Source organism: Hesperophylax consimilis, chromosome 17 (genome assembly GCF_061612785.1).
Source record: "Hesperophylax consimilis isolate HC1 chromosome 17, BYU_Hcon_1.0, whole genome shotgun sequence".
NCBI classification, from domain to species: domain Eukaryota; kingdom Metazoa; phylum Arthropoda; class Insecta; order Trichoptera; family Limnephilidae; genus Hesperophylax; species Hesperophylax consimilis.
The window spans coordinates 6,127,355-6,152,934 of NC_142852.1; the positions used below are offsets into that span (position 1 = coordinate 6,127,355).

The window sequence follows — 25,580 nt, forward strand, 5'->3', positions numbered from 1 at the left end:
AGGCGCGACCATAGACAATATAATTCTCATTCGCAGCCTACCCCATTCATTATCCTAAAATATTATTTAAAAAAAATATATATTTAAAAAAAAATGTTTAAAATGTTGAAATATTCCATCACAACATGAAAAATGTATATGACATAGTCCTGTCCTGCAAAAATGAGCTTTAAGTATCCTTCTTTACTGCTCATTTTCTCAGGACAGCGCAAGTCAGGTAGAATCTTGTTCCAAGATGAATAATCAATCTGTCTCAAAAATAATTTAAGATTACTTGAAATTTGAAATAAATAAAGAATTATATTTGAAATCACTTATAGAGAAGCATTATGATAGAGAATTTGAACAATTGATCAAATTTCAAGGTTCATTTTAAGGTTCTGTGAAAGTCCTATACAAATTCTGTTTTCATATATTTATGGGCTAGTAGCTTGACAAAACTGAAATAGTAACAGAAATTGAAAAAATATAGCACAGAACATGAAAATTAACTTTCAAATTTGAAGAATTATGAAAATTCTCCGAAACAACCCTTTTTTTAATTACTTAATATGATATATGGAGATGGGCTTTTTACGACAGCATCGAATTTTGACATTTCTCTGCTTTACAGGAAAATGAAACACTCATTATTTTTTATTTCGTTTAAGAGTTTAATTTATACATTTATATAAGGATATTAAATTAAAGATAATTATTGGACATGTAATCTCTATATAATCAGAAAAAAGAATTTCCTAGTCCTGATAAGAAGGGCGCCACGATTCTTTTTTGTTTTGTACAAAATATAATTTAATTAATGCATTTTTTTGTTAGAAAATGATTAATGTATACTGTACTACTATTAAGAGAGGCGTATTTATCGTACCCAGAAAAATTAAAGTAGAAACTATCTGGTTCTTAAAAGGCTAGGTTCATGAAAATTTAATTATTATCTATGACTTAATTCTTGTCTATGCTTAACCTGTATATTTTTTGACAAGTGCTTTCTTCTCCGACAATTTTTCTTCCTGTTTCTACAGTCTGTTTATCCCGCCCTGTTAAACTTATTATACCATGCATTTGAGGGTTATTGGTAAGAAATAATACTAAAATTCATTGCTATTCATTTTGGTAGCGGCCGTTCTTCCAGTTTAGTTAGTGAATCATCGGGCGTTTTGTCACAGCAGAATGTTTTAAACTGTCAATATGACATCAACCTATTAAATGATTAGTATTTCAAATGCATTTTATTAAAATGATAACAAATATACGGATAACAGTTGTTTAATCACAGGTGGATTACAACGGAATGGCGCTAGAAATAGACAGTAAATAAATAAAGAGTTTTCCCAAGATAAACGACGTTTCTCTCAACCTTTGTCATAACTTCAAGGTTTTCTATTGTGTATTTTTGTTACGACTTGAGAAGCCAAATTTTAAAAACTGAATTCCGTAACAACTTTTTTCTGTTTCAGGGTTAAACTAATTACCAAAGCAGACCATGGATCTACTGAAGCCAAATACTATATCCATCAAGACGGAACCAGGGCTCCAGGAAGAAGGTGGAGGTGAAATTGCATTTTCGGATTTAGATTTCGACCACCCAGCTGTAACGAAGGAAATCTTGCAATATGCGGAGAGTACTCATACAGCCAGTTGCATTACATACGTGTAAAATATATAACTTTAAATACGGATGTCCGTAATCCATGTCTGTTTTGAAATGTCGTGCAAACAGGACATATGCTTGTTTCATCCTGTCTTATAATTAGGTGTATTGGGTATTTACCCTAAAATGCGTCCTTGCCGGAAACTACCAAAATACAGCACTATTTTAACATAATTATACTGTTCACAATAATTTGTCGGTTCCTCTATTTTCCCCTAATTTTATTGAAACATGATGTAAATTACACGTATTTTTTATACGTTAAAAATGGTGAAATTTAGTGATTTGTGTATGAACCAGCGCAAAGGATAGAAGTTTTTTATTAATTGAAAAAATTATTGTTAATTTAATTATTTGAAGGTTAAATTGTTCATTATAGTCGATATATGCGTGAAATTCGCGTCAGCCGTGCTGCTAGCGATAATTGCCTGTAGGTAATAAAAAATACTTAACTGGTTACAAATTTGTTAATATTTAAAATAAATTGTTGTATTCTCTCGGCATTGTTTGTGCAAATTAATTTCTCAATACAATGGCTGAGAAAAAAGTACTTTTGTTGCAAGCCCGACGTGAGCGAATAGTATCACGTACTCGTATCACGCAAGAGCTTATAGCGAGCATTTATGATGATAGTAAGAAAAAATATACGTTTCTTGCTAGATGTGAAAAGATAAAAGATTTGGTACAAAAATTTTTAACGGTTCATAACGAGATTGAGGAACAATTAATGTCGTTAGACAAGATTACAGAAATGTCAGAACTAGGAATCATTGCGAATAATGTTGATTCAATGTATTTCGAGATCATGCAAATGAAAAGCGTTATCACTAATAATAATGAAAATTCAATTCCTAAAACGGCAAGTAATTCGGTGATTCGTGCACCAATGATAAAGCTACCCACTTTTGATAGTGACATTAAAAGTTGGTGCTCATTTCATTCCTTATTTAAAAGTCTTATACATGACAGCAATCCATAAATACTAATGTAGAAAAATATCATTATCTTTTATCATTTATTACAGGGTCGGCACTGGCACTTATAAAATCACTGCCTCTTATTGAAGAAAATTATGACATTGCATGGAATATTCTGGTAAATCAATACCAACATTCTAGAATTCTTTTCACGCATTATGTTGATGAAATTCTTAATTTCAAAATTTTACAAAACGAGTCAGCGTCAGGTATAGCGCGGTTACTCAGTACGTTTCAAGAGAATTGCGCCGCTATAAAGGCGATGAAGATAGAAAATATATTTGATAAATTTGTTGGTCATATTATGATACGATCGATGGATCTGACAATTTGAATCCAAATTGCCCGGTGAAGAGATTCCAGGGTTGGATTCAATTTTCGAGTTTTCTAAGAAATCAAACGCGTATTTTAGAAATGTTATCTCCACATACTACAAAAGAGAAAAAAGGGTTCGATAATAACCTTCATTGTCCATTATATAAAGGTGCACATTTTCTTTCCAAATGTCGATCTTTTACATCTTTAAGTCCCATCAAAGGAGGGACGAAATTAAAACTTTAAACCGTTGTTTCAATTGTTTGAAACAGCACCATGTAAAAGATTGTGTATCAAATTTAACATTCTTGGTTTGTAATAAAAAACACCATTCAATGTTGCACATTACCGCCGAACCATCGGGCGAAAATTAACTAAGTAATTCAAGTGCAACCAACCCTGGCCGCAACAACGATTCCGAGCGTTTCTACCGTTTTGTTAGGAACTGTACAACTTGAGGTCCGAAATCCATATAATGATTTTATTCCTATTCGCGCCGTCATGGATTGTGGGAGTCAAGTCTCTCTGATTACGGAAAGATGTGCTAAGCTCTTAGGTTTGTCTATTAAGGCACATCGTATTTCACTGAATGGCTTAGGCAATTCTAGTATAAATTCTTGTCATGGAAAAACAAAATGTTTTATAAAACCTCGAATTAAAAAAAGGGCCTATTCTTCAATGTTAAACTGTCGTGATTACGGAAATCAATTCTACTCATCCGTCATATGATTTACCATTGAGTGTGACGTCACAATTTAAAAATTTAAAATTAGCTGATGAATCATATTACATGTCGGGCAAAATAGACCTTTTGTTAGGAGCTGACGTGTACTTGGATATATTTAATAGTGGCCATGAAATAATTCACGGCTATCCATTTGCTGTAAACAGTGTATTCGGTTACATTATAATGGGGAAGATGGAAAATTTGTTATTGAAATCGCCTTCATCTTTGTTGAAACAAATTCGTTAAGCAATACTCTTAGAAAATTTTGGGAAATTGAAGAAACACCTTCAATTATGACGAGTAATCCGGACGACGAATTAGCCGAAACAATCTACGCTTTGAATCACTATCGAGAATGTGATGGTAGATATGTTGCGCCATTATTAACAAAATCTGAAATAATGCCTTCTCAAAATTCGTTCAAACTTGCGGAATCGCGATTGAACAAACTAGAAATTCGTTTTAAAAGGGATCCCATGTTAGCAATTAATTACGGAAATTTTATATAAGAATATGAGTGTCTGGGACACATGACACGGGTACCTCGGAATTAAAATTCATTTTTCATGTATTTACCTCATCATTGTGTTTTGAATCCTGACAGTAAAACTATAAAACTACGTGTGGTCTTTGATGGGTCGGCAAAAACCCAACCAAATTACTTATCTCTAAATTACCTTTTATTGAACGGTCCAAAATTGCAATGTGAAATTCAACGTATGATTTTAAATTTTCATAAATATGTATTTACAGCTGATATTCGTAAGATGTATAGGCAAATATTAATTATTCCATCTCAGCGTAAATTCCAAAATATTTTGTGGAGAGAATCTCAGAATGAACCGTTTATTGATTTCGAGTTACAAACTGTAACGTACGGGTTGTCTAGTTCACCATTCTTGGCCATTCGTAGCCTTCGCCAGATAGCACAAGATGAAGGATCAAAGTATCCTGACGTTGCCAAGGTTCTATGCGATGATTTTATGTAGATGATTTGGTAACGAGGACAGAAACGATTAGCACAGCCCTAGAAATCAAACAATATATCATTGGATTGATAAATCTTGGGAAATTAAAATATGTAAATGGTTTGTAAATGGCAATCTAATACACCTTCACTTTTGGATCATGTTTCACAAGAGCACCAACAGGATGGTCATTCTTTTGATAACGCCGGAACTGATCAAATTCTTAAAATATTAGGCATTCAGTGGAATCCAACGACTGATAATTTTACCCACAAGGTCGATCTACCTTCAAATGAGATATACACAAAAAGAACAATTTTACCAACGGTAGCTCGTTTATTCGATCCACTTGGGATCATCACCCCAGTGACATTTTTTGCAAAATGTCTATTACAGGAACTATGGAAGTTAAGTGTCGATTGAGACGATCGTGATGTTCCACCACATATTCATAATACGTGGAGTAAATTTGTAAGTCAGCTTTCATTACTTCGAACACTGAATATCCCTAGATATTATAACACGGTGATCACAAGTCTTCTTTTCCTCGTAGGGTTCTGTGACGTTTCACAATTAGGTTATGCTGAAGAAGTATATTTATTAGAGCGTAATAGCAATACCACTCACATTTTATTGGGAAATCGAAGGTCGCTCCTTTGAAAACCCTGTCAGTTCCACGACTAGAATTATGTGGGGCTGTTCTCCTCACGAAACTTGTAAAGTATATTATGTCATCTGTAAAATTTGCCGAACAAATAGAAAACGTTTTTTTATTTACAGATTAGACTATTGTACTAAGCGTGGTTTAAAACGCCGCCATATTTATTGAAAACATTTGTTGCTAATAGGGTTGTACAAATACTGGAAAATACACCAAATGCTGTTTGGAAGCAAGTTGTCTCGGAGGAAAATTGTGCCGATTCCGGTTCAAAAGGGCTTTTCCCAGCAGACATTATATCTCACCCTTTGTGGTTTACGGCACCAAATTTTTTTTTTTTTTTTATTATTTATTGAGTTAGTTTATACATTTGAATATAAACAAGATAATATTTCATTTTGTAATTTTACATATTTTTACAATAAATATAACATTTCTTTTTAAATACATTCATTCTTCCTTCATTCTTCAGACTTTCAGGCATTTCATCATACATTTTTATTCCTTTGTACATTAGGCAGTTCTGTGATTTTGTTTTTTTCATATGTGGCAATCTAATCCTATTTAAATTTCTGGTTTCGTAATTATGAACATCTCTATTAAAAACAATTTCATCCTTAAAATATTTTGGCATTTGGTTGTTCATGATTTTATGTACAAAAATTAACACATTAAATAATAGTCTCTTTTTTATAGAAATCCAATTTAGCTGTTCTCTCATTTGATCTATGCTTGCGTATTTTCCTTTTCCTAGTATACATCTCATAGCTCTATTCTGTATAACATCTAGCTTGTTCAAGTTTCCTTCATTGGCCAAATACAACATAGTAGAGCAATAATCTAAATGTGGAGCAATTATAGTTTTATAAATCAGCTCTGTAGTGTTTCCATTTAGTTTATTTCTTAATCTTCTAAGAAAATTGACTTTTTTAGATACCTTCTTTAGCACATATTCAAAATTTGCTGCGAAAGTTAGTTTTGAATCTAGTATCACACCCAGGTACTTAATTTCATTTACTTTTTCAATTTTTTCGTCATTAATTGTCAATTTTAACTCTGTGTTATGCGTTTTGTTGCCTATTTCCATATATTTTGTTTTGTTGACATTCAGTTTTAATTTGTTTAATTTCAGCCATTTCGCTATATTTTGTAGGTCTTCATTTAATTTATTGATTGCATCTATGTACTCTTCACATGAAATATAGATTAATGTATCTTCTGCAAATAATCTAATTTTGCAATGTTTTATGGTTTTAATTATATCATTAATGTAAATAATGAATAGAATTGGACCTAATACCGACCCTTGTAGAACACCGAGGTTGTTTTCTATCGGTTCTGATTCTGAGCTTTCCACTTTTGTTACCTGTTTTCTTTCATGGAGATATTCTTTGAAAAGATTTAGAGCTACTTCAGAAAGACCTATATCTTCTAATTTTTCCAAAAATTTTTTCCTTTCTATCGTTTCAAATGCTCTTTTAAAATCTAAGAATGTTGCAATGGTGATTTTTTTATTATCTGTTTCTTTCTTCCATGTATCAATCACAATGTTTATTGCAGCTTCACAAGAGTTATTATTTCGGAATCCTGATTGTTCGTCACATAATATATGATGTTTTTCCAAATACTCAACGAGTTGTTTCTTTATTACAATTTCTTGTACCTGTTCGTATTTTGGTAACATATTTATCTTCTTAGGTCTAAATTCTTCACATTTTCTGGTATTCACAACTTTCGGAATCGGGATCACAATAGATGTTTTCCATGTGTTTGGAAATTTTCCACTTCTTAACGATTCATTTATTATGTTCAGTAGATGAGGTCCTATCACTGGCATTGCATCCTTTAAAACTGTAAAACTTATTCCATCTGGACTCTCTTTTGATTTGGTGCTGTTTAGAATCTGTAAAAGATATGTTTCATCAATCTCTTTAAACACAAGTTTTTCTCGGTTTAGGGGAACATTTCTCACGCGGTTGTCTTCCTTCAGTATTGGTATACTCTGATGTAATTCCGTTATGCTGTTTACAAAATATTTGTTGAAGCAGTTCTGTATGCTACCCTGTATCTGATGTGGAAATTCAATGTCATGTTTCATCTCTTTATCTTCAGTTTGCATTAATCCTTTTATGGTTTTCCACATTTTTTTAGTGTCTCCTTTTTCACAGATAATTTTATTTTTGAAGTTATCGTTCTTACAAACTTTCAGTTGTTTTGAGTATTTATTTCTTGCATTTTTGAATGCTTTCCAGTCTTGTGAGTTTCTTGAGATTTTTGCAATTTTGTACAGTATATCTCTTTCATATTGTATTGATTGTAGTTCTATGTTATACCATTTATTTGTTCCTCTTATTTTAGTAGTTTGGATTGGTATTAACTGGTCGATTACTTCTTGAAGGTTATTTATTAATGATTTAGACTTTTCATTAAATTCCATTTGATGAAGTTCATTCATATCACCCAGAAGTTCAATTAACCTTTCACTGTTATATTTTTTATAATTTCTGTATTTTATTACTTTGCTGGTTTTCGTATTAGTTCTTTTTGTGTTATCTGTAATGTGGATAAGGTTATGGTCGGTTATTTTTGGCTCATCTAGAACTTTTACATTCAAATCTAATCTGTTGGATATGACAAGGTCAATTAACGTCCTGGATTTATCCGTTATTCGTGTCTCACTTTTAACAAGTTGTTTCATTCCCGATGCTTGGATAATTTTTTTAAGTCTTTTAGTATATGTATCATTCAAATTTTTGAAATTTATATTAAAGTCACCAGTTAGGATATTATCTTCTTCTTCTTCTAGGTTTTGGGTGCACCAGTTCTCTATAAATGATAGAAAGTCTTTGGTACTTGCATTTGGAGAATGGTAAATTACTCCGTATACTCCTTTCTTATATCCAGAAGTTATCCTGATCGCTAGTATCCAGCAGTTCTTTTCTTATTTTGTGTTAGAAATAACCTCATATATTATGTCTTTTTTGATAATTATTATTGCTCCCCCTGTGTGTCTACTGTAGGAATCACAGCGTATTGTTGTATATCCTTGAAAAGTAACTTCGCTGTCTTCAATATCGCATGTTATGTGAGTCTCGCTTAACATTACAAGTGCAGGATCGTTTCGTTGAATCAGTATCTGGATTTCTTCATTATTCGCTATCAGACTCTGAATATTTAAATAAATGATTCCTTGCAGTTGGTTGCTTTTTATAAAAAATTTACCTTTTTCTTCTCCAATTCCAATTTCCTTTTGTATACTGGACATTCGAAGCTCCACGCTGGATGATTTGAGTCTAGGTTTATCTTCAACTTGTTTTTAGTATTAATACAATTATTACACTTTTCTGTTCCTCTAATAGCCTTGCATTCTTCACTTTTATGACCACCTGTACATTTAGGGCATACAAAGGAGTCTTTTTTACATTCGCTCCCTTTATGGTTGAACCCGTAGCATTTATAGCAGCGCTTAATGTCAAATGCATCAAATACTCTGACCCTTTCCCATCCAATATTTATTTTTTGCATTTGCAACATTATTCTATGTGTTTGTGTATCTACTTCCAAATATATTATATATTCTTCTCCTTTTTTAATTTCTTGTTTTTTATTACAGTTACTTCCATTTTTTGTGGTTCTTCTGGAAACTCGTTCTGAATTTTTATGTTCTGAACGATTTCTTTTTCATCCATTTTATGTGTTACTCCAACGACTTTTATTGATGGGAATCTTTTATTCGGGATCTTCGTTGTATATTTTTCACAGAACTTTATTTTTATGTCTTCCTGTAGTTTTTCAATATGCTGACTATTTCTACATGTAACAATTATTTTACCATCCTTTGCATTTTTTATTCCCATCACTCCTGTTTCAATTGGATCAATTTGTTTTTTAATATCCTCTTCGGTTTTCTCCGTGGTCTGCTCTTCTTTCGGAGTGATAATAATTTTTTTCCCCAAATTTTGGTATTGCTTATTGTTACCCGTAATTTCCTTAAGTATTCTATTTTCTCCAGAAATATCGGCCATTTTTGCTGCCATTTCGCTTATTAACCCCAAAATTGTAATTGTTTTCGGGATTAATTTATTAATTTGTTCATTGTTTAGTTTTGTCGAAATGTCATTAATGCAATTTTGTAGAATTAGAACTGCATCTGTGGCTTTATCAATAAAACTTTTAGGATCCATCTTGAGTTACTTTATTTATATCACTATTCACGGCAAAAATCAAGTTTTATGTCCGTTTATCTCAGATCACCTGTCTATTTTAATGTTTTTCTGTGGTTTTCTTCTGTCAAAACTTTTAATGTAAACTTTAAAGATATATTGCACCTTGTTTACTCAAGACAACGAAAAACCAATTATTTGAATACATTCATTTACCACTTATTTTTAAAACGATATATTGCTTGATTATTTTGAAACACCAATATAGCAACACTTTAACATAATTTAAGGACAACTTTATTGTTATGTTCAGAGTTCAATTCCATAGATTTTTTGGCTTCACCAACCAATAGCACTCTGGCCTTACAATCAATCTGACGGAGAAATACCCGAAATCAAAACACGCAACCTTAAAACGTTTTTATCATCTCAAATAGTACCTAATTCGACTATTAGTAAATATTCTTCATTTTATAAACTACAACGCGTTGTCGCTTGGATAATGCGTTTCGTAAATAATTGTCAGAAACGTCCTGGTAGTGGAAATTCAAACTCGACTTATCTTAGTTCTCGTGAATTAGATCACGATTCGCTTATGAAAATCGTACGCATCGAACAGGAAACTTATTTTTCTGTTGAAATACGTAATATGCGAAATGGCAGTCCATGTTCAACGCAAATTCAAAACCTGAAACCGTTTCTTGATAATCACGGTATTATCAGGGTGGGAGGTCGACTCAAGTATTCAAATTTTTAATACGAAAATAAATTTCCGATCTTACTTCCGAAATTCTGTCATTTAGCTTATTTAATTGTAGATTATTATCATAAAACATATCTTCATGTTAAGCCACGAAGCCTTGAATTCACTATTCAGCGTAAATTTTGGAAAGTGGCTGCACGGAATAAAATTCGCTCACAACTGTCGAAATGCATTGTCTGCCATAAAATGAAATCTTCGGCGCTTCCTCCCCTAATGGATGATTTACCTCCCTATCGAGTGCAAGAAAGCCGTGCTATTTCTCGAGTCGGTGTTGATTTCGGAGGTCCTTTCACTTTAAAAGATCACAAACGTAGGGGAGCAAAAACGTCAAAGGGTTATTTATGTCTATTGTATGAATGGCGACGAAAGCAGTTAATTTAGAGATCGTGTCCGATTTATCTTCTGAAGCATTTATTGCAGCCTTTAGCCGGCTTACAGATCGTCGAGGGTTTTGTTCTGAAATCATAAGCGGAACCAATTTCGTCGGTACAAATTGGTACCTACTCGCTATAAATAAATTCTTGGCATCACAGCGTGATGTTATTATCTAATCATCTAACCCTCCAGCAAGTCCTTATTTCGGAGGGTTATTTGAGGCAGGGATAAAATCTGTAAAATACCATTTAAAACGGGTGATATGTGAGACCATTCTAACTCATGAAGAATTTGCGACAGTTCTCACTAGAATTGAGGCCATCCTCAACTCCCGCCCTTTGTTTTCAATGAGCTCAGACCCCGAGGATGTGAATGGACTCACCCCAGGCCACTTAAACAAAATGTTTGTTATGGTCCAGGAACCATTCTTCGAAATGTTATACTTAATTTAGTAAAAAGTTTTTTTTGAATGAACAATTTACCTATGTATTTTGAAATTTAGCTATTATTAAATTTTGTATCATAATTTTTAATTGGGCGGAAATCTTGGTACCTAGCATCGTGTTACCTACACCTTTCCTTTTTATCTCCTTTATGAATATTGTTGTTGCCCATCGACCCAACTCCTACCTCTCCTATGCCGACTAAGTGAATTTGGTTCAAGGCTGGCCATGCAAAGATCCATTCTATTTTTACCCCTTTTTTATTTCAGGAAGCACTAATGTGGAAACAGTTACCATAAACGCTGATCTTGGACTCCGACAAGATGAAGCGGGGCTTACTTATATGAAAATTGACATAGACCTGCCGGATGTTAAAGAGGAATGCTTGGAACGCTTTGGAAGAATTACTAAGGCAGCAGGTAAAACCAATTTTCATTGTAAACTTGAAAACTTCGGCCCCTCCTATATTTTATAACGTTTCTACGAACTTACTTCGCTTATTTACTCAAAGTTTAACTGAATAATTTTCATCCATGTTATTTTTCAAATTTGTTGACAGATCTTCGGACGCATTTTGTGGAAAAAGGGTTCACTCCTCCCCATCGCAACTACTCCTTCTCTCCTAAGTCAAATTTCGCAACGAACTTTCTCACCCATCTAAGAGAAAAACCTTTTTCTTGTTCCAAGTGCAACTATTCAAATGCTCAAAAGCGAAATTTAAAGAGACACATGCTGACTCACAGTGGAAAAAAACCTTTTTCATGTTCCGTATGCATCTATGCGTGTTGTCGAAAGGGTCAGCTAAAAAGGCACATGCTGACTCACAGTGGAGAAAAAGCTTTTTCATGTTCCGTGTGCAAATATGCGTGTTGTAAAAAGGGTCAGCTGGAGAGACACATGCTGATTCACAGTGGAGAAAAACCTCTTTCATGTTTGGAGTGCGATTATACAAGTTATAACCAGGGTAACCTGAAGAGACACTTGCTGACTCACAGTGGAGAAAAACCTTTTTCATGTTCCCTGTGCAACTATGCGTGCTATCAAAAGGGTCAACTTATGATCCACATGCTGACTCACAGTGGAGAAAAACCTTTTTCATGTTCCGTATGCAACTATGCATGTTATCGAAAGAACAACCTAACGAACCACATGCTGACTCACAATGCAGAAAAACCTTTTTCATGTTCCGTGTGCAAATATGCGTGTTGTCAAAAGGGTCAACTGAAGAGCCACATGCTGACTCACAGTGGAGAAAAACCCTTTTCATGTTCCGTGTGCAGCTATGCATGTTATCGAACGAGCGACCTAACGAGCCACATGCTGACTCACAGTGGAGAAAAACCTTTTTCATGTTCCGTGTGCAAATATACGTGTTGTAAAAAGGGTCAGCTGAAGAGACACATGCTGATTCACAGTGGAGAAAAATCTCTTTCATGTTCGGAGTGCGATTATACAAGTTATAACCAGGGTAACCTGAAGGCACACATGCTGAATCACAGTGGAGAAAAACCTTTTTCATGTTCCCTGTGCAACTATGCGTGCTATCGAAAGGGTCAACTAAAGATCCACATGTTGACTCACAGTGGAGAAAAACCTTTTTCATGTTCCGTATGCAACTATGCATGTTATCGAAAGAGCAACCTAACGAACCACATGCTGACTCACAATGCAGAAAAACCTTTTTCATGTTCCGTGTGCAAATATGCGTGTTGTCAAAAGGGTCAACTGAAAAGCCACATGCTGACTCACAGTGGAGAAAAACCTTTTTCATGTTCCCTGTGCAACTATGCGTGCTATCGAAAGAGCGACCTAACGAGCCACATGCTGACTCACAGTGGAGAAAAACCTTTTTCATGTTCCGTATGCAACTATGCATGTTATCGAAAGAACAACCTAACGAACCACATGCTGACTCACAATGCAGAAAAACCTTTTTCATGTTCCGTGTGCAAATATGCGTGTTGTCAAAAGGGTCAACTGAAGAGCCACATGCTGACTCACAGTGGAGAAAAACCTTTTTCATGTTCCGTGTGCAGCTATGCATGTTATCGAAAGAGCGACCTAACGAGCCACATGCTGACTCACAGTGGAGAAAAACCTTTTTCATGTTCCGTGTGCAAATATACGTGTTGTAAAAAGGGTCAGCTGAAGAGACACATGCTGATTCACAGTGGAGAAAAATCTCTTTCATGTTTGGAGTGCGATTATACAAGTTATAACCAGGGTAACCTGAAGGCACACATGCTGAATCACAGTGGAGAAAAACCTTTTTCATGTTCCTTGTGAAACTATGCATTTTATGAAAAAACCGACCTTCACGGAGACATGCGGATTCACAGTGGAGAAATACCTTCTTCATGTTCCAAAAGTCACATATTAATGTTTTTTATTTATGTATTCATTTTTGGGAAATCGACAGTTTACATTTAATCAGTTTGTACATAAGTGTAATTTAGTAAAATAAAATCAATTATGGATTTCCTCCTCGTGACTTTAACTGAGACAACATAATTTAATTTTGTGAGAAAGGAACCTGAATTTAAAAATTATACAAATTTAATATTTAAATTTGTATAATTTTAATTACAAATTTAATATTTACCAACAGATTACATAAAGCGAGGACTTCTGCCTGTCAGAACGCTCCAATAAAGAGAGCGACTCAACTGCTTAACGATTCTGCATTAGCCATCGCCATTTTCAATGTCACTTACAGACAATTCAGTAACTATCTTATAACATATGTCACAAAATAGTAAAACTGCCTGTGTAAACCTTTAATTTGTATTCTTCTCCATAATATATTGGTGTATAACCGTTTTATGGAGAACATGAAAAAATAAATAAATAAAAAAAACGAAAAATTTACGAAACAATACATTTATAGCCATGGAGATTGTAGATATAAATCAAATCAAAATAGAGATATAAACAATAAAGACATAAACACTATGCACAAACCATCAGAGATATATTTTTTTATGGACCTCTTGTATTTGGTTAGTTCGCAACTGAATATATCAACCTTGGTTAATACGCTATTATAATTATTGCATAGTCTGTTCAGGCAAGAATTCTGCTTAGAGTTGGTTTTGCTATGATCAACCTGAATAGGATACAAGAGCGTGTTGAACGCGCAGGTACATTGAATGGAATCTTGTTTAGCACCTCTGGGCGTTAAATATTATTGTTAACTACTTTATACAGGAATAGTGCCTAACAATTATGATGCCTCCGTACACACAGTGAATCAATTTAAAGTATGAAGCTGCTTCTGCATAATTATTAAATCTTACAAATGACTTGTAACAAATATATTTAAGGAATTTGTTTTGGATTGCTTCGATGTTGTTTATTTGGTTTTTGTAAATTGGAGACCAAACAACTGAGGCACACTTAGGGCTGCCACCTTTCAAAAACAGGTTTCTTCAAAAACTTCAAAAATTTTTGGCAATTCATATTGTAATTAATCTTCAAAATTATCTCTGCCTTCACCATGTCCACTGACAAGTAATTTCGCTCGTCTGTCTACAAATTTCCCATTAAAGAAATCACGCGTTCAACAAAAGCATTGTTTATAGGGATTGAATAAAATATCCAATTATTTTTTGCAGTTCGGTGAAGGTTCAGGTGACTTTGAATAACTGAACCCATCGTTAATCAACAGGCAATATTGAATCACTAGATTGTACGAACTGAGGAAATACTTGATTTAATTTTCGGGTCTCGTCATAAAGTTTATCTTCGTCGACATTTTTCAAACCAAGTGATTCGACAGCTTCCACAGTATCTTTGTAACTTACTGCACTTGTTAGATCGAATTTGGAAAAGATTTTGAATACAGAATCCTCAAAATTACAATATTTCTGTAAACCTCATTGGCTTCTTTTTTTTAATTGATCCTGATCAGAAGGCCTTAAAAACTCTCATTATTTTGGCACCGTAAAATTCATCATGCAGTCGGCTTTCAACCTTGTCTTTTATGTTTCTCATAATTGGGTGCAACTCAGCAGCTGTCACGGAGCAATAGTATAGCTTCTGTCAGCATATTCATGTAATGATGAATGAAATATAAATAACATTCCTGTAGTGTGATCCTTATAGATAAACTTCCAGCGTCATTGGATTCGCCTTCGCCACACTCTTTTGCAAATTCCCGTATTATTTTATGGCATGCTGCTTCACCACGTCTTTTAAAATACGCTGATACAGCAGGCCACGACAATATCAATCGGTCAACAGCTCTCCCCAAACTTAACCATCTAGTTGGCCCATGTCGTAAAACTTTTCTGTATTTAATTTCAAAAAATTATTGTAATTCTCTCGTCCGTTTTGCACTGTTCGAAAATTCCGCATACACTTTGATAAAGCTTTGATGGCGTTTCTTCCAGCTTTGTGAAGATGGTGACAATTACAATTTGCTTTAACGACTTTGGTGTCAGAATATTTGTCATTCATTTTTTGGTGCACCGAATTGTGAGCACCATAATTCACAGATGAATTGTCTGCAGCGAATGCAGACAACAAAGTTGTGTCTAAGCCGTGTTGAAGCATGACATTTTCAATGTTCTCAAAAATCTTTTGAAATGTTTCGTTGATAAAAATAATTTTAATTAATTATTTTTAATTAATTTTATTAATTTTAATAATTTTAATTTAATTAATTTTCCTGATAAAAATCCATTATTTATTTTGAATACCTTTTTCTTGGTCAAAGTAAATTTCACGTTCCAAAATACACATTTCGCGTTTTTTTCATCTAATTTTCTCACCCATTTTCTTTACGTCTCATTTTCTGGCCACGATTGTTGTAAATTAGATTCGTACTTTTTTTCTTCGATTTTGATTCTCCGTCTTCTATTATGCTAATTATAAATCAAAACACTTCAAAACTAGGGACTTTTAATAGAAAAACGATCGAAAATAATCTATGATTGAAATTTAAAAAAAGAAAGCATAAAACACTGCTGTTTGTGCTGACTGAGCTGTGCTATTGTTTCCATTCTAATGTTTGTCCCGCAGATGTTCCCCGCCCCGCCCCTGCCCCTGCCGACCGGGGCGCGATGCACTCAGTCAGACAGTCACGGGTATAACTCCGCTTAAAAACGTCAACACAAACTGAAGCCATTTTGAAAATCTATGTTTGTTACGTCAACGATGTTTTTTTGTTTCTCGCTCACTTTACCATAAGACTCGTGTGCCAGAAAGAGAGTTCGCAAACCGTGTAATGCGTGTTCTCGCCGCTAGGTGGCCGACTCATGCTTCCCGCCATTTCACTTCCTCGAAAAAACTGTAAACAAAGTTTGACGGACGCCATTGTTTGTCATCATAACATTGCTAAACATTTTTTAATATCTGGTTGTGTGAAACAGTAAAGTTGATTTATGTGTGAAAATGCCTACCGATAAAGTCCTTAAAACGTGTTGTGTGAAAGGATGTACGGACAGAGACTATTCGACACAAGTTTCCAACCATAACCTCTGAGAGTCCATTTCGAGAATGGTGTTCAGCACGTATCATGACTACATCCTAAAAGGTATTCTATACTGCATCAGCCTATAATAATAATAATATGTTTTGTTAATTCGGTTTATGTAATAATTATATTTATTTCAGAGCGTAAAATCTCAACCAGCAGCGTACCCGTTGCTGCACAGGGGATGCTAGTAAAAAATGAAGGTACATATCTGTTTTATATTACTTAAAAGGGAATAGTTTTGTTCCTATAATATTTCAATCTTTTCTTCAATAACTATGATATATTTTTTTCCAGAAATAAGTGCAGGACCCAGTCATGTCTTCTCTGCAACCAGCAGCGTTGCTCTTGCTGCACAGGGGATGGCAGAACATAGATGTAAAATATCTTGTATAGGTGACCCATATGATCCCATAAATTCATCAATCCTAGCAAGCGAGTACCGTCCCACAGAGAGGTTTTGCTTAAATTATCCCACTAAGAAATTTGCTATCAACGCTCTTGAAATTCATTATGTCGTCGAGTATGTACTAAATCATAATTGCGAAAATTTATATCTTGTGCCCATTATTAAAGAAACCATTGCCAAATATATATGTTTTGATTGGCTTAATTGTAACGAACATAAAAAAATTTGATTTAATTCATTATCTTAATGACTGTACCATTTATAATCAATGCATGCTGTACCGATGTCAATAGAAAATGAATTGGCAAAGATACACGACCATACAATGGACCTGACTCCATAAAGAAAATGGCGGTACTGCGACATTTAAAATATGCTAAATATAGGAAGAAATGGTTGTCATAACTAATTTCTTTATAAGTTAAAACCAATTAGGACCACAATTTTTTCCTATAAGCGTCTTTTAAATATCGTAGTACTGCCATGCTCCTCATTAAATTAGGTCCATTGTATGGTTGTGGTGTATCCTTGCCAATTCATTTTCTATTGACATCTCTATAGGTATGAGTAGTAGAATAATAACGAAAAAATAAATATATAAGTCAAATATTGTTATCGTTTGTAATGTTAAGCCAAATATTCTCTGATGCGGCGTTTACATTTTTCAGTTTGGCCGTATTAGTCTGCAGCCCAATTTCAGTCTACGACTAGTGTTAATATAAAAATAGTCAAATTAGTGCAGTGCAGCACTGCAATGCTGTCCACCACAACAACAAAACATAAAAAACTTTTGTTCTGCATAAATATTTGAATTCATATTCCTTTCTTACAAAATTTAATTTACTTACGGCCGTTGTGGCCAATCTAATCTGAGCCGAATACTCGACTCAACCCTGCTGAAATGCCCAAATCCGTTTTGCCCAAAGCATTTGATCGCCACACCACTCAAATTTAAGGAAGCTAACCTCGTGGATTAAAGACGCTTAAGGAAGACCTACTTACAAAAACCGACAACAGAGCGAAATACGCGAAAGCAATCGATCTGTCATCGCTGTCATCTGTCATCAGTTCACGCTCTTGTCGGTTTTTTAATTCGAATTATGAACATTTTGAATATAGTAGATGCGGTGGAATGGGCCGATATGCTTGATAATAATATTGGATTATATAGGCGGCGACAAGACGGCGATATAAATTTTATACATATATTAAAAACGTGTTTTTTATACATTTTGAGCCAAATAGAGGATAACTTGACTTACGCAAGCGAAAGGGAAAATTTTGACTTAGGTATTCGAGTGTCATTGAATATATTTAGCACTTATCAGGTCTGAAAACCTTTTATCTAATGTTATCATGCTTTGTTTATTTCTTTTTTAGAAACTGCCCAGTTTTACCATGCAATCAATTGCTTGTTGCTTTGCGTTTCTACGCAACTGGAAGTTTCCACATAACAAATGGAGACTTTTTTAAAATTTCCCCATCTACGACCAGCAAAATCGTAAAAAATGTTTCTCGTGCCTTGGCAAGTTTAAGGCCTGTCCACATTAAATTACCAATAGGGGAAGAGGTGGAAGTAGTAAAAAGGGAGTTCCACGAAATAGCCGGATTCCCCAACGTAATAGGTGCAATTGATTGCACTCATGTCAAAATTCAATCCGTGGGTAAGTGCCAGACAAGCATGTGTTTTAGTTTTGTCTGCATGTTTTTCTGTACTGTACCAATTAAGTATTGTGTTGACCATCTGATTTCTCCGAAAGGTGGACCAGAAGCTGAAACGTTCAGAAATAGGAAGGGCTACTTTTCCATTAACGTGCAGACCATTTCAGATGCCAGAATGAGAATAAGAGACATTGTAGCAAGATGGCCAGGATCTACACATGACTCTTTCAAGGCTGCCGAGCCAGAGCAATGTTCGAGACAGGGCAGTACCCAAATGGAGCACTTCTTGGAGATAGTGGATATCCATTAAAAGTATATTTATTGTTTAAATATTCAAATACCTTTTTTATAACTTAACTTTAAAATGAATGTGTATGATTAATGGGTACTTTATATTTAATAGGTAAATGAGAGTGTATTTGGGAAGCATGTTTATGAGAATTGACAAGGTTGTAGAGATATTGAAAGAAGGGATAAATGCAGATAACTCGATTAATGGTGGACTGACATGCTTCGCTCTAAATCTCTTAACGTTCCAAACTCCGAATTGGCGCACTCAAATAAACCCTTACTTTTAGTACTACCATTACGTAGTGGAATCCAAAAGCTTGTCAATGCATTGTCATTGTAGTTCAACAATAGCTGAAAAGCGCACATTACTTATGACTTGTTCATGTTTTCAGTTGGTTGTTGGTCATTCACTGACCCATAAGGGTTGGGAAATGGAAGGTTAGGTACATTTATAAATTAAACAATCTCTTCTTGCTATACAAATGTCTCATATATTGCAATAAATGAATCCACGCTACTAGAAAAAGCTTTATTCTCTTTGTGGATGGATTTGGCAGTTAATTTACTGATTTTAAATCTATTTTTGCTGTCATGTTTCTCTAAACTGTCGGCCAGTGAAAATACATGCAGTTTTGTTAGGTTTTGATGAGCAAATATTAAATATTCAGTACTCGACGTAAAATGTGTTACGAGGTTGAACTTTCAGGAAATTTAAAAAAAAAAAACAAAGAAAAAACTGTTTTGTTAATGAAGGTTTTTTGAATCTAAACTCTTAACTGTAACCTTTGATAAAACTACAGAAAAAACATCATCCACATAAAGATTCAGCATTAAAAAACTAGGCAGAAAGTTACAAGTTTTACATAAATAATAGAATAGTTTACAGTTTATAGGAACATAGTATGGAATGTGTTAGTATGGAATGTTATAGGAACATAGTATGGAAGCAACACCAATAAACCGGAGTGACCAATCACAGGCATCCGGAACGTTGGTGTTGGCAGCTCTCTATGCCGTGAAGGAGCGCATCTAGTGGAGTATCCTTGTTCATCAGAGCGTTTGGAGTGGGAGTCGTAACCCTCGGCAACAGAGACTCGAAGATGTGGGCAACATGAAAGCAAACCAAAGAAAGATTAAAAAGTACACATAAAAGGCATTATTATTGATATTGGTCTGCGAAGCTAATGAACGATGACCAATAAACAAGAATCATAAATCATAAAGAAAATAGTTCCCACAAAGCAAAACTAGCAATTAATAGAATATAGGGAGAATTTGATATTGTTTACTGTGACATACATATATATGCACATTATGAGAATATTTGAAACAACTGAAAATAACTTAAGAAAATTGTGACATACATATATACGCACATTATGAAAATATAGGAAATAATAAAAAAAACAAGAAAAAAATCCTTTAGTGCGGGAATACTTAGCGCGTGCACCATTCTCGAGTGCTCCAGCCGAACGTGGATTTACTTGATTTTAAGGACATTCTGCAAAAGAAAACAGTATAACATTATTACAAATGTATGTTTTATTTCATATTTTAGACATATCTGCTGACACCATATCGAAATCCGGAAACACCCAACCAGAACAACTACAACACAAAACATATAAAAACAAGGAACGTGGTAGAAAGACAATATGGATTGTGGATAAGACGATTTCCGGTCTTATCCAATGGCCTACGACTAAACATCGACACCACGATGGCAGTTATAGTTGCATGTGGAGTTCTTCACAACATATGCATCAATCGTGGGGAGGAATATCCACAAGATTGGATCCACGGTGTTGGTGATGAACCCAACAATGTGGCATTCAGGAACAATGCAGGGAACAACATCGCCCATTTAAATAGAGACGTTATTGCAAATAATATGTATGTACAAGCATTATAATATTAACAATTACCACTTTCTAATTTCTTTGTAATTGCCTCCTGAGCTCTCCTCTCCAACTTCAATATATCCAGTTGGATTTCCCATCGGATTTCTGCTCGGGCTGCCTCTGCGACCTTCTGCTTCCTGGCATCACTAAGGATTTGCAGTTGTATATCCGATTGGGCTTCTTTTGAGACCCTCGCCGCATCGAGCATTTCCAGTTGGACTTTCAAGTGGGCAGTCTGCATACTCAGGAGGTCGCATTGCAAAAGAGACTGGACCTGTTTATTGTTATTAGTTAATTTTGTAGAACTCCATTTCAATTTTTATTTATTTTATATATTCAATAATTTGTTATCTAATGTATAAAAACAGTTTGATAATGCCTTCAGAGGGCGAAACAGCTGTAACGCATAATAATAATTACAAAGCAGAACTTGTTTATAATAAACTGTTTTTATACATTAGACTGGACCTTTTGCATTTGAAAGTTTTCAGTCTGGGTCTCTAATAACACTCTTTCCGTCGCAAGTTGGGTGGTAGCAACATTTTGCAGGTCACTAAAGAGCGAGTCCTTTGTTGATTTTCCCAAGCACAGTCGCCTCTTGAATGCCTTCCTTGGAACTACGGGTCGAACAGTTGATACCACTGGCATCACTGGACTTTCAGGAAGTGTGAAAACTGGATTTTCATCCTGAACAAAATATAAAAAGAATATCAAGTTTTATAACCAGCCACAAGTAATTTAAAAACAAATAATGTGTAAACCTTTCAAAAGACCGTGTAATAAAATAACATTTTACACAAGTATCTATGGGAAAATGAAGAAATTAAAATATTTTGCAGATTAGTTATTTCAAGTTATTGATGGCCGAGCGGTAAGGCTCACGACTAGCAATCCGAAGGTCGCCTGTTCAATAATAATAAATAGTATATTTGCAGTACATTACAGAGTGGAAGATACTCTCAGTATCACCCTGTTTGTTGTAACACCACCATTAAAGAATTGAAAGATGGAATGAAATGGTTTTAGCCATGCTTGGTGACCAGATTTGAATACCCAAGTACTTGTATAACCATCTTCCCCTTCCTTCCCTAATACCTTCAGTTTCACAACACACCCCAATTGGAGATGCCGCAGTCTCACCGTACTGACTCCCCGGAGTTGGGAGCAGTTGAGACACCAATGCGAACAATGCCATTATTGACAATTAGTCGGCTGCTCTACTTCCTCCCGGCTGTACCTGTTGCCTGTTGCCTGTTGATCATCTTGGACGGCAGGACCATTGCAATCAAACCTTTCAAAATAGAATACAAATATGTATGTCACGTTAAATTATATTAAATTCTCTCTATATTCTGTTAATTGCTAGTTTTGCACTGTGGGAACTATTTTCTTTATGATTTATGATTCTTGTTTATTGGTCATCGTTCATTAGCTTCGCAGACCAATATCAATAATAATGCCTTTTATGTGTACTTTTTAATCTTTCTTTGGTTTGCTTTCATGTTGCCCACATCTTCGAGTCTCTGTTGCCGAGGGTTACGACTCCCACTCCAAACGCTCTGATGAACAAGGATACTCCACTAGATGCGCTCCTTCACGGCATAGAGAGCTGCCAACACCAACGTTCCGGATGCCTGTGATTGGTCACTCCGGTTTATTGGTGTTGCTACTTACTGTTATGATCAATAATACATACTATGTTCCTATAAACTGTAAACTATTCTATTATTTATGTAAAACTTGTAACTTTCTGCCTAGTTTTTTAATGCTGAATCTTTATGTGGATGATGTTTTTTTCTGTAGTTTTATCAAAGGTTACAGTTAAGAGTTTAGATTCAAAAAACCTTCATTAACAAAACAGTTTTTTCTTTGTTTTTTTTTTTTTTTAATTTCCTGAAAATTCAACCTCGTAAGACATTTTACGTCGAGTACTGAATATTTAATATTTGCTCATCAAAACCTAACAAAACTGCATGTATTTTCATTGGTCGATAGTTTAGAGAGACATGACAGCAAAAATAGATTTAAAATCAGTAAATTAACTGCCAAATCCATCCACAAAGAGAATAAAGCTTTTTCTAGTAGCGTGGATTCATTTATTGCAATATATGAGACATTTGTATAGCAAGAAGAGATTGTTTAATTTATAAATGTACCTAACCTTCCATTTCCCAACCCTAATGGGTCAGTGAATGACCAACAACCAACTGAAAACATGAACAAGTCATAAGTAATGTGCGCTTTTCAGCTATTGTTGAACTACAATGACAATGCATTGACAAGCTTTTGGATTCCACTACGTAATGGTAGTACTAAAAGTAAGGGTTTATTTGAGTGCGCCAATTCTGGGTCTACTGCCATATACCGTAAACATAATGTATTCCTAATTGCTCCGGGTACTAATGCTGACTCAGTGGACATGTTCAGTCATCACCAAATACCAATTTGATTAAAAACAAGATATTTTAACTTACGAATTTACCATCCCGGAGGAACTTAATCCAATTGCTGCCTCAACCTTCAGCAGCACTGGATCTTCTATGTCTTGACTGGGCCCTCCACCAATTCCAAATATTTGGCAACGAACACTTGCCCTCTGTGTTCGGGCATCTCGTTTCAAGTTGTCCCACGCCTTTTTTAGAGCTGCTAGGGGTCTGCAATCATATATAAAATATTACGAGAAATCAATTGGGATGTATACAAATTCTAATTAACCAAACATTGCACTCTTCCTAGAAAGGTTACGCAGAGAGGACAGTCTGTCAAACCACTTGCCTCGCCCACAATCACACCATATATCATACATACTCTTCTGTTATTCGGACTATTAACATAGCCCTACTCAAATATCAGTTTTTTTTTTTTATCTTGCCGTGTCTTCCTCGGGCGTCCCCGACTTCTTCCACCATCCAAATTCGCGTAATAATATACTCTCCTTACACTCCTTAGTTCGTTCATTCTACGTGCCCAAACCATATTTCTTAATCGAGCTTCAATGGCATTTGAAGAACACATTATTATATGAGATAATCAGTATGTAACTTACCGGTTAATTGAGTTGCTGCTATTAAAACCGAGAACCACTTCGTTCCAAGCAGTTTCTTTAGATTTCAAAAGTGTGGCGTAATTTGGGCCGCCTGTAGACCTAGACAAAATGACCCGCGACGAGGTAACTAAATCGACAAGTCGCATTTTCTCATTTGGGGTGAAATTTTTTGAGCGTTTTGCTTTGTCCATTTTGTATATTTATGATTTTGAATCTAAAGTTTCAACTGCATAAAACGTCAAACTTGACGTAAACAAAAAAGTTAAGTCAATTAACACCTTATTTTTTACATATTAAATACGTTTGTTTTAAAAATATGAAATGTCGGTTTATGTATTACACTATTTAAAGTAAATTATCTGTATAAATAATAAATACAATTAATTAATGCTTCGGTATTAATTTGAAATGTAAAGTTTCTAATTTGACGTCATTTTTTTGTCTATGTAAATAAACAGTGCTACACACGAGGTGTTATGATCAAAATGTTAGCCTCAGGCGAAATGGAGCAAATCACTACGATCACTTAACTGAGCAGCGCCTGGCTCAGGCTCAGAATTCCTTTGATAATCCATCGAAATTGTTGGCCACAACGGCCGTAAGTGTCGATAAGGTAAGTGTCACCTGTTTTGAAATATAACGAACGCGTGAGTCAAAATTACGCATGATTATCTATTACGTTACTTTGATGATATGTGCCAAAGCTGTTTGTAACTGATTTTTATATAACCATATAATATGTTTCTAATATAAATAAGATATGCTAATTGTTGCTTTTGTACTAAAAAGGCTGATTATTGTAGTAAAAAATAAGTTTCGTATGAATGAGTAAGTGTTCAAAAATTTCGTTGATTTATAGAAGAAGTATAAAGTTTTTTTTTTCTTTTTTAATAAATAAAGGAGTATAAGTAAACTATATTTAATATAAATATTCTTAAATATGTGTTAATAAATAATCACATAAAATTTATTGAAATAAATAAATAAACCTCGACCTGCAGCTGCATAAAACATATGCGTCAATTTTACGCGTGAGTTTCTTTTCCGTACTACACAATATGATTATCTTTTTAGGGTTAAAACAAAGTGCTGTCCTGCAAAAACGAGCTTAAAGTATCTTTCTTTAGTGCTCATTTTTTCAGGACAGCGCAAGTAATGTAAAATCTTGCTCCAAGATGAACAATCAATCTGTCTAAAAAAATATTTTTTTTTTTTTTTAAATAATCTACGATGACTTGAAATTTGAAACTCTTTAAATAAAGGATTTGATTTATCATTCATCGGAAAGGGTTGTTATTGAGAAATCATTTTCAGCGTTCATGTTCGGGTTCTGTGAAAGTCCTATTCAAATTCTGTAAGTATATATTAATAGTTTAGTATCTTGACAGAACTGAAATAATAACAGAACTTGAAAAAAATCTTTCATAGAACATGAATTTAATTTTGAAATTTGTAGGATACTAAAAATTCTTCTAAGCAACCCGTCATTTAGATTATCAAATATGAAATATGAAGACGTGCTTTTTACGACGTAATCAAATTATGTAATTTCTTTACTTTTAACAGAAAATTGAAGAACACAAAATTTTTTATTTCGTTTACTTAGAATTACATTTATACATTTATATTAAGAAATTAAATTCAAGATAAGTCATGAATTCTTTATCGGAAAATAGAATTTCTTTGTCCTGCTAAAAAGGAAGTCACGATTCTTTTATGTTTTGATTAAAATATAATTTTATTCATTCATTTTTT

The 25,580-nt window shown here is 34.3% G+C and overlaps 2 protein-coding genes and 1 long non-coding RNA gene across 4 annotated transcripts; 2 read left to right on the plus strand and 1 right to left on the minus strand.

The window, feature by feature from the left end:
- Positions 1 to 979: 979 nt before the first annotated feature.
- Positions 980 to 16,143, plus strand: LOC149415856 (uncharacterized). The gene is made up of 6 exons (XM_089641749.1): positions 980 to 1,075; positions 1,458 to 1,550; positions 11,310 to 11,459; positions 11,600 to 11,726; positions 14,655 to 14,670; positions 16,063 to 16,143. Exons 2-6 carry the CDS (start codon positions 1,484 to 1,486, stop codon positions 16,141 to 16,143), a joined length of 441 nt encoding a protein of 146 aa, XP_089497875.1. The 5' UTR covers positions 980 to 1,075; positions 1,458 to 1,483.
- A 2,088-nt stretch (positions 16,144 to 18,231) lies between these two features.
- On the plus strand, positions 18,232 to 20,544 carry LOC149415857 (uncharacterized). The gene is made up of 3 exons (XR_016303588.1): positions 18,232 to 18,589; positions 18,686 to 18,899; positions 20,437 to 20,544. It is a non-coding gene; the product is annotated as an uncharacterized LOC149415857 (long non-coding RNA).
- LOC149415858 (uncharacterized) lies at positions 19,623 to 24,147 on the minus strand. Of its 2 annotated transcripts, XM_089641808.1 has the most exons (6): positions 23,826 to 24,147; positions 23,254 to 23,433; positions 21,894 to 22,070; positions 21,248 to 21,466; positions 20,804 to 21,053; positions 19,623 to 20,379 (listed from the first exon to the last, which is right to left on the minus strand). In XM_089641808.1, exons 3-6 carry the CDS (start codon positions 21,972 to 21,974, stop codon positions 20,369 to 20,371), a joined length of 561 nt encoding a protein of 186 aa, XP_089497934.1. In that variant the 5' UTR covers positions 21,975 to 22,070; positions 23,254 to 23,433; positions 23,826 to 24,147; the 3' UTR covers positions 19,623 to 20,368. The 2 variants fall into 2 exon arrangements, 1 of the variants encoding a protein (XP_089497934.1); XR_016303587.1 differs by lacking the exon at positions 19,623 to 20,379 and having other exon boundaries at positions 20,937 to 21,053; positions 21,920 to 22,070.
- Between the last annotated feature and the right edge of the window lie 1,433 nt (positions 24,148 to 25,580).

Bases quoted from the DNA above. Each gene is read 5' to 3' on its own strand.
- LOC149415858 (XM_089641808.1), bottom strand. From the start codon at position 21,974: ATGGCATTGTTCGCATTGGTGTCTCAACTGCTCCCAACTCCGGGGAGT. The intron at 21,467-21,893 runs GTGTGTTGTGAA...TATTTTGTTCAG, and splicing joins CTGCGGCATCTCCAATTGGG to GATGAAAATCCAGTTTTCAC. The intron at 21,054-21,247 runs GTCCAGTCTAAT...AACAATAAACAG, and splicing joins AAAACTTTCAAATGCAAAAG to GTCCAGTCTCTTTTGCAATG.
- LOC149415856 (XM_089641749.1), top strand. From the start codon at position 1,484: ATGGATCTACTGAAGCCAAATACTATATCCATCAAGACGGAACCAGGG. The intron at 1,551-11,309 runs GTGAAATTGCAT...TTTTTATTTCAG, and splicing joins GCTCCAGGAAGAAGGTGGAG to GAAGCACTAATGTGGAAACA. The intron at 11,460-11,599 runs GTAAAACCAATT...ATTTGTTGACAG, and splicing joins AAGAATTACTAAGGCAGCAG to ATCTTCGGACGCATTTTGTG.